Source organism: Rhinolophus sinicus, linkage group LG06 (genome assembly GCF_036562045.2).
Source record: "Rhinolophus sinicus isolate RSC01 linkage group LG06, ASM3656204v1, whole genome shotgun sequence".
Lineage (NCBI taxonomy): Eukaryota > Metazoa > Chordata > Mammalia > Chiroptera > Rhinolophidae > Rhinolophus > Rhinolophus sinicus.
In genome coordinates, this window is record NC_133756.1 from 97,411,015 (window position 1) to 97,424,020 (window position 13,006).

At 39.8% G+C, this 13,006-nt stretch overlaps 1 protein-coding gene across 1 annotated transcript in view; it reads left to right on the forward strand.

The window, feature by feature from the left end:
• Window positions 1-4,492: 4,492 nt before the first annotated feature.
• Window positions 4,493-13,006, forward strand: part of PGR (progesterone receptor) — a 102,027-nt gene continuing 93,513 nt past the window's right edge. Inside the window, exons 1-2 of the mRNA XM_074335567.1 lie at window positions 4,493-6,971; window positions 8,009-8,160. Coding sequence (XP_074191668.1) covers window positions 5,347-6,971; window positions 8,009-8,160 — 1,777 coding nt within the window. The 5' untranslated portion in view covers window positions 4,493-5,346. The remainder of the gene's footprint in view (window positions 6,972-8,008; window positions 8,161-13,006) is intronic.

Genomic DNA, 13,006 nt, shown 5'->3' on the forward strand with positions numbered 1-13,006 from the left:
CCTCTCCAAAACAATCTATGTAAATTCAATCCCAGTCAATATTATAGCAGGCTTGTTAGTAGAAACTGATACACTAATTCTAAAATTTATATGGAAATGCAAAGGACTTAGAATAAACAAAACAATTTTGAAAAATACTAATAAAGTTGGAGCAATAACACCAAGTATTCAAGACCTCCTATACAGCTACAGCAAGTAGACATAGAGATTGTCAAACAGAACAACGAGACAAATGGAGAATCCAGAAACACCCCTCCGCACACATATATGAATAACTGATTTTCAACAAAGGTACAAAGGCAATTAAGTGGAGAAAGGATACTCTTTTCAGCAAGTGGTGCTGGAACAAGTGGATATCCATATGCAAAAAAAAAAAAATGAGAACTTCAATGCATACCTACACACCTCATACCATATTAAAAAGTAACTTATATACATTGATATATGTATAAATGTAAAACTTGAAACTATAAAACCAGAAGAAAACAGGAGTAAACATTTGTGACCTTGGGTTTGGCAAAGATTTTTAATTTTGACACCAAAATCACAATTCATAAAAGTTTAAACTGATAAATTAAACTTTATCAATATTAAAAACATTTGACCTTCAAAGGACACTGTTAAGAGAACTTATCAGGCATAGACTATGAGAAAATCATTTCAAATTACATATGTCAAGATGGACTTGTATCAGAATTCATAATGAACTCACAAAATTCAACAATAAGGAAATAAAACTTCGATTTTTAAAAATCAAACAAAATATTTGAACAGACACACCAAAAAAAAAAGATAGAGAGAAGGCAAATAAGCACATGAAAAGATGGTCAACATGATTAGTTATTAGGGAAATGCAATTAAAACCACAATGAGATACCACTACGTACCTATTAGGATTGTTAAAATTAAAAACACTGACCATACCAATTGTTGTCCAGGATATGGGAGAATTAGAACTGAAATATACTGTGGTGGCAGTGTAAAATGATACAACCACTTTGGAAAATGGTTTAGTACTTAAAAAATGGACACCTAATAATTTACCCAGCCATTTCATATCTAGGTATTTACCCAGGAGAAAGTGAAACATATGTTGACATAAAATTTCTACACACATTTTTATTGTAGCTTTATTTGTAATATCAAAAAACTGAAAACAATCCAAACATTCATCAACAGGTAAATGGATAAACCAACTCTAGTACATCCATACAATGGATTACTGCTCAGCAATAAAAAGAATGAATAACACATATTATAATATAGATGAATCTTAAAATAATTATGCTAAATGAAAGAAGCTAGATGAAAAAAGCATACAGTATATTATATAAAAATTTAAGAAATAAAAATGAATGTAGAACACATTTAGCACCCAGATATTCATGTCTAATATAATTTTCCATTAAATGGGTGATTCTAGACTGGGCCAGAACATAGACAAGATGAGTCTGGAGTATCTTGTAATGGAAGAAAATAAGAAATTGGGTACACACACACACACACACACACACACACACTCAAGAGCTCCTGAGACCCAAAGCTGAAACAACTTGAACAACAAAGTAAAGTGGCACTGAATTATAAGCCAAAGTATAAAATAAATATTCATGAGTCCATAGTGATATAAATAAAAGACTGAATAAATTAGTAAAAGAGGTAAATCTCGCATACAGGAGAATTCCAAATAAGTTATGTAGATACTCCACCCTAACAGAGGAAGAGCGTAACTCCCTACTCCCCTACACTCCCTTTAAATGTGGGCTGCTTATTAATGGCTTCCTTCCAAAGAGTGCAGTACGGAAAGAGGAAAAAAGAGTGTGCGGTAGAGACCCCTGACAAATACTACTTCAGTCAGGTAGTCAAGGTCAACATCAACAGCGATAAGTCATGTTGACAGTACATACTCTTGATGATGAATATGGCACTTTATTACTGTAATTTTCCTACCCCAAACCCATAGCCCCTTTCTAATCATGAGGAAAACATGAAATTCCAGTGGTGGGGCATCCTACCAAAATGCTTTACCAGACTCCTCAGAACTGTCAAGGTCATCAAAAACCAGGAAAATCTGATAAACTGTCATAGCCAAGAGGAGCCTAAGGAGATATAACAACAACGTAATGTGGTTTTCTGGATGGAATCCTGGAAAGGAAAAAAGACATTAGTAAAAAAAGATATGTATAAACTATGTATATTAGTTAATATAACATATCACTATTAGTTCATTAATTGTAATAAATATACCATATTAATGTAAGATGTTAAAAGGGCAAACTATGCAGAGGATATAGGGGAACTCTCTGTGCTATTGTTTAATTTCTCTGTAAATCTAAAACTGTTCTAAACAGTAAAGTCTAGTAATCAAAAAATTTAAAAAGCAGACACTCCTAAAAATATATGCATGTATAATTTGATACATATGATAAATCAGGTATGAATTTATAATTTATAAGGACAGAAGCAGATTAGTGGTTGTCTAGGATTAGATGGAGATGGGAGGGGATAGGAACAAGCATTAGGAAGGGATTAAACTGTGGCATGAGGAAACTTCTGGAGAAAAAGGTATATTTATCATCTTATTTGTGGTGATGGCTTCATTGGTATAACAAATGCCAAAGCAACAAAATGTACATTTTAAATATATGCAGCTTATTGTATGATGACTATATCTTAACAAAGCTTTTTTCAAAGTATAAGCAAAAACTTCCAAATTTGAATTATCTTCTCCCAAAATAAATAGTCTTAAGGAATATTTGGAGTCAGTCCCATAACACCTCAATTTAACCAGTGAGTTTTGTTTCACTCAAAGATTCATGTATTTGGGGATTCATTATTATTACCAATAATGCTAATCACCCAGGATCAAATTTCATGGCATGATGGCGATTTAGGACATGCTGTGCATCTTTAGTATTGTTTTCCCACTTCAAGATTTTCAGTCTTATGGAAACAACCTAGTCAGACAGCCTGGTTTGAGGGAATTTTTATAACCAATCAAAATTAAGCCAAATACAGTTTGTCACTTAAAATGAAATATAGTGCCAATTTTATAGCTACAACAACCTAAAAAAACAAATTCTAAGCCATCTTCTATTTAAAAATCGCACTTGTTAAACAACTGGCATTTGATCATCTGGGTCCAAATCTAGCTATGCTACTTACTATCTTTATAATATTGGGCAACTCTGTGCCTCAGTTTTCTCAACTATGAAAAGGAGATAATAGTATCTACTTCATGGAACTGTTGAGGGATTAAATAAGTTAACACATGTAAAGATCTTAGAAGACTACCTGACAGTGCTATTCAGATTCTACGGATTCTATAGCATCAGGGAAATGAAAATAAAAACCACAGCGAGATATCATTTCACATGCACTATCAAGGCTATAATAGAAAAGATATAATAAGTATTGTTGAGGATATGGAAAAGCTGGAACCTTCATACACTGCTGGTAGAAATGTAAAATGTGCAATCACTTTTGGCAGTTCCTGAAAAGGTTAAACCTAGAGTTACCATATGACTCAGCAATTCTACTCCTAGGTATATATCCAAGCAAAATCAAAATATATGTTTGCACAAAACCTTGTACATAAATGTTCCTAGCAACATGATTCATAAGAGCCTCCCCAGGTGATTTAGGGATCCAGGCTCCTTACCTCTAGTGGTTTTGCCCATCCTGGAGTCTTGGAGTCTTCCATTATACTCTCTACACCTGGCCAGAGAACCTGTAGGCATCAGCACACATAGGACCTTGAGGAATTTTCCAAATGACTAATTAATTCAGTTTTGAACATGGTATTTTTCAGATGATGTCAAGATACCGAATGATGTTGGGTTCAGCACAGAGATTGTTACTTTATGACTCTATCTCAAATATATTGCAGTACTTACCCCTCTCTACCATATCTTTATGAAGTAAGAGGTGCTTAATAAATGCAAGGATTATTTTTAAGAATAAAAATGTTGAGGGGAGAAAATAGCGCTCAATATCTCTCGAGAAACTTGCGATACAAGCACAGGATATAAGCTGGAGCTAAAGGAAGCTTTCCTTAAAATGCTCCTTAATAAAAATTGGAATGTATTCCTAGGGACAAATGAAAGTATAACACACAACATCCAAACTTCCCATACAGGTTGAGAGGTGTTATCAACTATTTTCCACTTCCAGACACACTGAGGACTGTCCAAGAGTAGCAGGACATGTTGGATATAGTAAGAGAAATTGGAAAAGTACTCACTGTTATGGAAGTCATAAGACAGTCTCTTTTATATTATTTAGGATCAACCTTCATACACTTATTCTCAAAGATAATCTAGCCAAAAATCCTCTGTATTAAATCTTTACAAAACTGAAATCTTAAAAATTCAGCTTCTGATAGAATCCATTCATTTTTCCCCCAGTTATATTGGCCATAATTCTTAATTGGTAACACAAAATCTAATATGCTTATGAAGTTCCATCCCACACCACCTGCTTTTCAGAGTGGATTCAGATTAGCAGTTGGGAATACCAACTCCAGAATTTCAGATCAGATCCGTAATAGGGGTAGGGAGGGACTTGGGGCGGGGCCTCCGGATGGGGAAGAGGCGTTATTAGAAAGCTGTGGGGCCAGTCTGCAACTGTCACTACTCGAGTTAAACCTTGTAATATTTTACTGTGAGAGGACCTGGTGTGTGAGCAGCATCCTCAATGAGAACTAGTTTCACTTGGCATTTGAGTGGAATCTGCAACCACAGGCGTTTCTTGGACTGCCCAGAAAAAGTGGGAGCTGCGGAGAGCACAGTCGACAGCTATAGGGAGCCGGTAGGAACACTTCTCTTCTGAGAATGGGCTGTACTGAGTGGTACAAGTAACCCCAGGGTTTTAGTGAGAAGGGAAGTGGAACGCAGTCAGGGATTGAGAGTTATACAGCATGCACGTGTTTGAAGCCGGAGAAAAAGTCGGGAGATAGAACCGCGTGTAATTGCTTTCGAAGCCGCCGCCACTCGAGTGCCAGATTTGTGAGTACTGTGCGTCTCCCGTCCTCAGACTGAACTCGGAGAACTCTCCCAGTTAGGACACGAAATCCAAACAACTACCATCTCCTGCGCTCCGCACCTGACTCAGGGACGAAACAACTGACACCCCTCCCCTGACTACCAGGGCAAAGGCAGTAGCTGACCAGCACCGCCCCTTTCTGACCCAGGAGGTGGGATCCCTCCACCTCCAACCCCTCCCGGTCCGGCCAAATTCAATACCTATTTTCTCCTCCCGCTGCTCCTACATCCCCGACACCCCCTCCTTCTTCCCCGATCCCTCCTCCCTAGAGACAGGGGAGGAGAAAAGTGGAGTCAGGTCGTCATGACAGAGCTGAAGGCAAAGGCTTCCCGGGCTCCCCACGTGGCGGGCGGTGGGCCCTCCCCCACCCAGGTCGGATCTCCTCTGCTCGGACGCGGGGACTCTGGCTCCCTCCAGGCGAGCCAGAACTCGGACGCCTCTCCCGTAGTCTCGGCCATACCCATCTCCCTGGACAGGCTGCTCTTCCCTCTGCCCTGCCAGGAACAGGACTCGGACGGGAAGACGCAGGACCAGCAAGCGCTGTCAAACGTGGAGGGGGTGTATCCCAGAGTTGAAGCCACAGGGGGTGCAGGAGGTGGCAGCTCTAGACCCCCAGAAAAGGACAGCGGGCTGCTGGACAGTGTCTTGGACACGCTACTGTCGCCCTCAGGTCCCGGGCAGAGCCACAGCAGCCCTCCCGCCTACGAGGCCAACAGCCCTTGGTGTCTGTTTGGCCCCGAGCTTCCTGAAGAGCCCCGGGCTGCCGCAGGCACCCAGGGCGTGTTGCCCTCGCTCATGAGCCGGCCAGAGGGCAAGGCTGGTGACAGCTCCGGGGCGGCAGCTGCCTATAAAGTGCTGCCCAGAGGCCTGTCACCGTCCCGGCAGCTGCTTCCCTCGACCTCTGGGAGCCATCACTGGCCGGGGGCCGCAGTGAAGCCGTCTCCGCAGCCCGCTGTAGTGGAGGAGGATGGGTCGGAGTCCGAGGGCTCGGTGGGTCCGCTTCTGAAGGGCAAACCCGGGCCTCTGGGAGTCCCAGCGGCCGAAGGAGGAGCCGCGGCTACCGATCCTGGGGCGGCCGAAGGAGGCGTCACCCTGGTCCCCAAGGAAGATTCCCGTTTTTCCGCGCCCAGGGTCGCCCTAGCGGAGCAGGACACGCCAGCGGCGCCGGGGCGCTCCCCGCTGGCCACCATGGTGATGGATTTTATCCACGTGCCCATCCTGCCACTCAACACGCCTTTCCTGGCCACCCGCACCCGGCAGCTGCTGGAGGGGGAGAACTATGACGGTGGGGCCACGGCTGTCAGCGCCTTTGCCCCGCTGCGGGGCTCGCCCTCGGCTTTGGCCACTCCGGTCGCAGCCGGCGAATTCCCCGACTGCTCGTACCCGCCGGACGCCGAGCCCAAGGACGACGCGTTCCCACTCTATGGTGACTTTCAGCCGCCCGCCCTGAAGATCAAAGAGGAGGAGGAAGGAGCCGAGGCCACCGCGCGTTCCCCGAGACCGTACCTGGTGACGGGTGCCAACCCCGCTGTCTTCCCAGATTTCCAGCTGGCGCAGCCGCCGCTGCCTCCGAGGGCGCCGTCGTCCAGACCCGGGGAAGCGGCGGTAGCGGCGGCACCCAACAGTTCCTCTGTCTCATCCGCGTCCTCGTCGGGGTCCAACTTGGAGTGCATCCTGTACAAAGCCGAGGGCGCGCCGCCCCAGCAGGGCCCATTTGCGCCACCGCCCTGCAAGGCGCCGGGCGCGGGCTCCTGCCTGCTGCCGCGGGACGGCCTGCCCTCCAGCTCGGCCTCGGCCTCCGCAGCCGGGGCAGCCCCTGCGCTGTACCCGCCGCTCAGCCTTAACGGGCTCCCTCAGCTCAGTTACCAAGCCGCCGTGCTCAAGGAGGGCCTGCCGCAGGTCTACCCGCCCTATCTCAATTACCTAAGGTGAGCGCTCCGGCCCGGCGCGCCCTGCGCGTGGCGGCGGTAGCGGTCCAGCCCGCTTGCCGCCGCCAGCTCCGTGTCCCCAGCGCCCGGCTCCCGCTCCCCCGAGTGGCCGTAAGAGGGTGGGTGGCCTGGGCGGGGCACCCGGGCAGTTTGGCTTCCTTTTTCTTTCCTCCTCTCCTCACTTTTTTGGGGTCACAAATGGGGCGCAGCCTCCCCGAAAACATTTTTGTAAACTTTCCAAATCTGCGAGATTCCGAGGCAGGATCAGCCCTGATTTAAAATGTGCAGCGTCACACACGCTCCACTGTAGCCGGGTGGAGCAGAAAGGGTGAGGCGAATTGGGGGCTTTATAAGATGTTTCTCTTCTTAGGACATTTACTGGGAATGTCTGCCTTGGAGAGGAGACATTAAGGCATCTTTCCATCTGGAGGGGTGGCATTTGATGTAAGGTAGCTGACCAGATTCATAGGAATCTCAAGATTAAAATTAAGTTGTGTAATGTTTATATTATGGATTTAATTACCAGTCACTGCAGTACACTGTATTCTAATATTGTTTCGGATTCGCTACAACTTTTCACACAGTTTTTCAGAAACATTTTCATGCTGAGGTAATGGAATTTTTAAGGAAAAAAGTGCTCGGTTCGGAATATCATGTGCTGTGAATAGGCAAAACGTCAGTATACTTTTAAATGACAAACACATATACTTGTTTAAGTAAATAATCATTACAGGGTTGAGTTTTAAAATAAAACAAAAGCATTGCTGAGTACTATTGAACTTTCCTGAACAAAAATTATATATTATTTATTCTTTTATGTTAATGCTACTGATGAATGGCTAATAATTTGCAAGCCTGGTGAATCCAGTAACATGTTTAGTTTGCAAGTTTAATTTGCATGTGTTTCTAGTGTGTATATATACAGTTCTACTTTTTTTAATCCCCTTTTAGTCTGTCAATTCTAGTGTTAAGAAAACTGTGGTATTAAATAGCAATACACCTAAAAATAAATGGAGTACTTTGTTTTGCATTTCAAGGCCAGATTCAGAAGCCAGCCAGAGCCCGCAGTACAGCTTCGACTCATTACCTCAGAAGATTTGTTTAATCTGTGGGGATGAAGCATCAGGCTGTCATTATGGTGTCCTTACCTGTGGGAGCTGTAAGGTCTTCTTTAAAAGGGCAATGGAAGGTAAGTTCCTTTCCTGATCCTTTATTGTTTGTTTAAATGGAGACCATCTAATATTTTATAGATTTTAATTATCACTTCCTTCTTCTAAGCAATGGTGATATTTCCATATAACTTAAAATATATGATGTTTTCTAAAATATTTTTATTTATAACACTCAAAATTGAGTGTTGTTGGATATTATAATTGCATATTGTTTGACTAACACTTTCAATATTAGACATAGGTCACGTTATTCTTGGGAGAAATACTAATACTGTTCATTAACTATTTAGCTTTAAAGAAATAGCTTTATTCTAATCATATTTTCATATTTCTATTATATATTATATATAATATATTAAATTTAAAATTTTGATCAAAAGAAAAATGGTAAAAGCTGTGAAAATTACATATGTGTACTTGTGTGTATATTATGTAATATATATGATGTAATTACAAATTTTCTACATGATTTCGTCTTTTCCCTACATTCAAATTTATGTAATACTTATATAATGATAGTTCTAAACAATTTTCAAAAATGTTTGTTTAGTATGTTTTTGTAAGTGTATAAGGGGATAGAAGTAAACAGTTTAAAGCAAATAAAAATACTGGGCATCACAGTAATATAATTTCTAAAGAAGTATTTTTGCTTTACAACAAGACTTTCATGTTTTTAAAATCATCTAATTTACATATTTATCTAATGATTTTTGACTGGCTTGCATAATATATTTCAGACTTGAACTTTCATAGAAAATATTTTTAAATTTAACTTTCTATCTACACTAAACGCTAAGCAGCCAAACACATTTATATTTGAAGATAAATATACATTTCAGATAATTTTACATTTGAATTGTAACAATAAGTGTATTTTGCAATAAGCTAAAATAAGTTTAGGGTTTCCTCTGGAGGACTGAGATCACACCAAAGGAACCAAAAATGTGAATGTCTTTTTTGCTTTCTGTTTGTGAGTTTTCGGATTTTAAGAGCCCTCTACTTATAATAAGGAAAGGAAGAAGTGGGGAATTTTTACCTAAAACGGACTTTCAAAGGCACATTTACACCAAAAGAACACTAACCTAAAAGACATTCAACAAAATAATCCCCTGTACCTGTAGATGCTTATCAGTTGATTCTCTACAACTATCATGTCTTTTTGATGAAAATGATTCCCAACTATTAATAGATTTGTATTCCTCCTATTGAAATTAATTCTTCATAAAAATATTTGCTTTGTATATTACTAGAATATGGATTTTTTTCCCCCACAAAGGATGAATCTATTTAATTGATGATGAACCTATGTATTCAGCTTCAGGGGGTGTTAATTGTATTTTAAATTAATTGAGGCACAGTGAAAAGAGTGTATGTGAGAACTGAGAGTGGCATTAACTTTCCCACTGACATCATTTAGTCATAGTTACAGATGGAAGTTCTCTGTGTGGAAGAGTTGATTTTCCAGCACTTAATTGGAGTTACTATTTCCATCTGACTTTGGTTCTGGTTTCTTAAATATTTCCTTCTGCATTAATATCATTTCCTTCATTCTTATAGTCTCCTTAGGATAGTCTAACTTTGTAAGTGAATGACCCACTTAGAATTCCCTAAAGGCCAGTTCATTCTAGCCCAGGTCTTTCTTTTTTACAGATAAGATGTCCCAAAGACATAAATCTGAGTTTCCAAAGAGCACACAACTAGTTAGTAGCTGATTGTTAGTCAACATAGTTTAGATACTCCTTAATTGCAGTGCTTATAATTCAGAGATTGTGTGCACAAGTAGATACATTATAAATGTAACTTAATTCTTTGAAGTTACTTCAAAAAGTGCATGTAGGACCAAGTACTCCCTAACTAAAAGACAAGTACTTTCACTCCATTATCAGACTAGCGTCCAAACCCATAAAAGATGTCTTACTCTTAGAAGCATTTGTTAGACCTGTACTTTCGATACAGTCCTGTTTTAGTCTTGAGTAGTAAAAATGAAGCACTTTTATTTGGCAATATTTACAAAGAGGGACTCAAGATAGATGTTGATACATCATTTATAAAACTAGAACAAGATTACAAAACTATATGAGTAAGTTTATATATTCAGCAATTATGTACATCTTATATTTAGATCTGTGCCAAAGGTGTTTTTTCCCCTGATTCCACCTCTCTCTGCCTTAGATATAAAATGAGGATAACAGTAGCTACTTCTTAGGGTTGCTATAAAGATTAAATGAGTTAATACATGTAAACTTTTAAAAGAATGTCTAGCATATTGTCAGCTTCAATTGGTGTTGCTTTTACCTTCAAGGAGCTTGTAACAGAGTGGAGGAGGTAACATACACATGTAAAATAAAGATTCTCGCTAAATACCCAGATAGGCAATTCTGTGAAGTATACGATTTGTGTAGTTTGTGAGTTTGTGTGTTTGGGCAAGGGGAAGGTGGTTATAGGATGGAATGTTCTAGAATGATGGGAGAACGCTTCATGGAAGATATAAATTTGGATATTAAAGGACAAGTAAGATTATCAATCTGTGGGTATTGAGAGCTTTTAAATACTTATGTTCAAAGAGTGAAGAGATGAAGATTACACTACCAAAGATTCATATTAGGAAATTATGAGAGTTAAAGTTTGGGAAGTTAGTTTGCTGGTGTTTAGATGAATTGGGAGAGAATCAGTGATTTAAGGCAAGAGAGAGAGAGAAGTTTCTGGGAGTTTTCAAGAATGAGAAAGATGAGGAAGGATTTTTCTAGTTGGAGAGAAGTACCATATTTGAAATATTAAAGTAGGGCTATGGGGTGAGCTGCTTCAAAGTAGAACTATGTGTGGATGCCAATATGTACAGAAGTGGAAAGTCAATAGTCAACAATACGGTTATTAATGTTACCAAGGATAAGAATGACAATGGCATTTTAGAGTGCTTTCTGTGTGCCAGTGACTATCTAAGTGTTTTATGGATCTTATTTAATCCTTATAATGTAGATGTTATTACTCACTTTACAAATAAGGAAACTAAGGCACAGAGATATTAAATTGCCTTAATTACAGTTAAAGTGGTAGAGTCAGGATTCAAACCCAGAATTTGTGCTCTTGACTGTGATACGTCCTTTCTCATAATAGGAAATGTGGTTTAAATTTCACAGAAAAAAACAACAGAAGGATGGAAAAAAATGTGAGCCAGATAATAAAACATCTAGAAAGGTAAAAGTGAATCCTATGGAAGAATGAAAGACCAAAGGTGATTAAAAGTGAGTGATATAAATTGATAGATATTATTAACTTCACATTTAAGGCAACGATGAGAAGATATAGTCAGGGGCCAAGAGCCAGTTTCCCTCTTTTCACCAAGTTAGGAGCGGGACATGATAAAGCCCATAAAAAAGGGCACCCAGGAAAACTGGGTTTCTCTTGGTGTGAAACAGAAGGGAGAAGAGGCAGAGAAAAAAGAAACCACTCAGGAAGTCAGGTTAGGGGCTTGGGAGAGATAACCTGTCTTAAGCTAAAAAAAAATAAAAAAATAAAAATAAAAATTAGCCAAAAAGCAATTGGCTAAATAGCCCATTGCATTCCTTTACTAAGACTTGGAGTGAACCAGGAAGTAGTCAAGAATTGTCCTGAGACTTTTCAAGGAGATGAAGTCATAATGACCTGCCAGTCTTACAAATGCAAGCTAGTGTGACCTGGTATTAAGACAGAAAGGATCATTTCTCATTGGCTCACCTCTCTATGCACTTTGACTGGCTCAGTGCTAGGATTTACTAAGACATCCAATAAATAACTGTTTGCTAGATGAACTAATCATCATAACTGATGATGCCAGGCTTTTATTCTTTGGATACTTGACACTGTGCCAGCGTTTGTAGTCAATACATTTAATAGAATACAGTTGGATTAATGTTATAATACAGTTGAAACATACTATTTAGATGATACTAGGCTAAGTAAGTATTGATGGATTTTAAATTTTATTACCATATTATTCTTATTTTTTCTAGCTTTATTGAGGTATAATTGACAAATTTGTAAGATAATTAAAGTGTAAAACATGATGATTCGATATACATACACTCGTACATTGTAAAAGCGTCCCTACCATCTATCACCTCACATAGTTACCTTTTTTTCTTTTAGGCAAGAATATTTAAGCTCTACTCTCTTAGCAAATTTCAGTTACACAACAGTGTTATCAACTATAATCACCCTGTTATACATTAGATCCTCAGACCTTATTCATCTTATAACTAAAAGTTTTACCCATCTCTCCCTATTTTCCCCACACTCCAGACACTGGCAACCACTTTTCTAATCTCAATTTCTATGAATTTGACTTTTTTTTAGATTTCACATATCAGTGATACCATCCAGTATTTGTCTTTCTTTCCCTGGCTTATTTCACTGAGTGTAATGTCCTTTTGGTTCATCTTTTTTGTTGTTTTTGTCCTTGTATTAATTAACCAAATATTTATTGAGCACCTGCCATATATCAGGCACTGTGCTAGGTGCTGGTTGAAAGAGCAGTGAAACAGGACAGACCTGGCTGACTGCAGCCCCAGTGGAGTTTATAATGTGGGGGAAAGGGACCTTCCTTCAATTAGCATGCATATAGCTAATTACAGATGTGCCATGTGATTAGTTGATGGAATGCCTAGACAACCAAAGAATTGACCTCTCTGTCAGAAGCTGGGGAAGATGGGAAAAGCCTTTCAAAATTAGAGAGACACAATCATATGTAGACCACAGAGGAAACTGTATAAAAATGATTTTTTATGAATAATGTATTTATTTCACAAGTTGAGTAGAGTTGGTGTCAGAGACTAAAAATAAAAACTCACTTGATAGCATAGTTCTCACTGCTATGGCTTCCAAAGA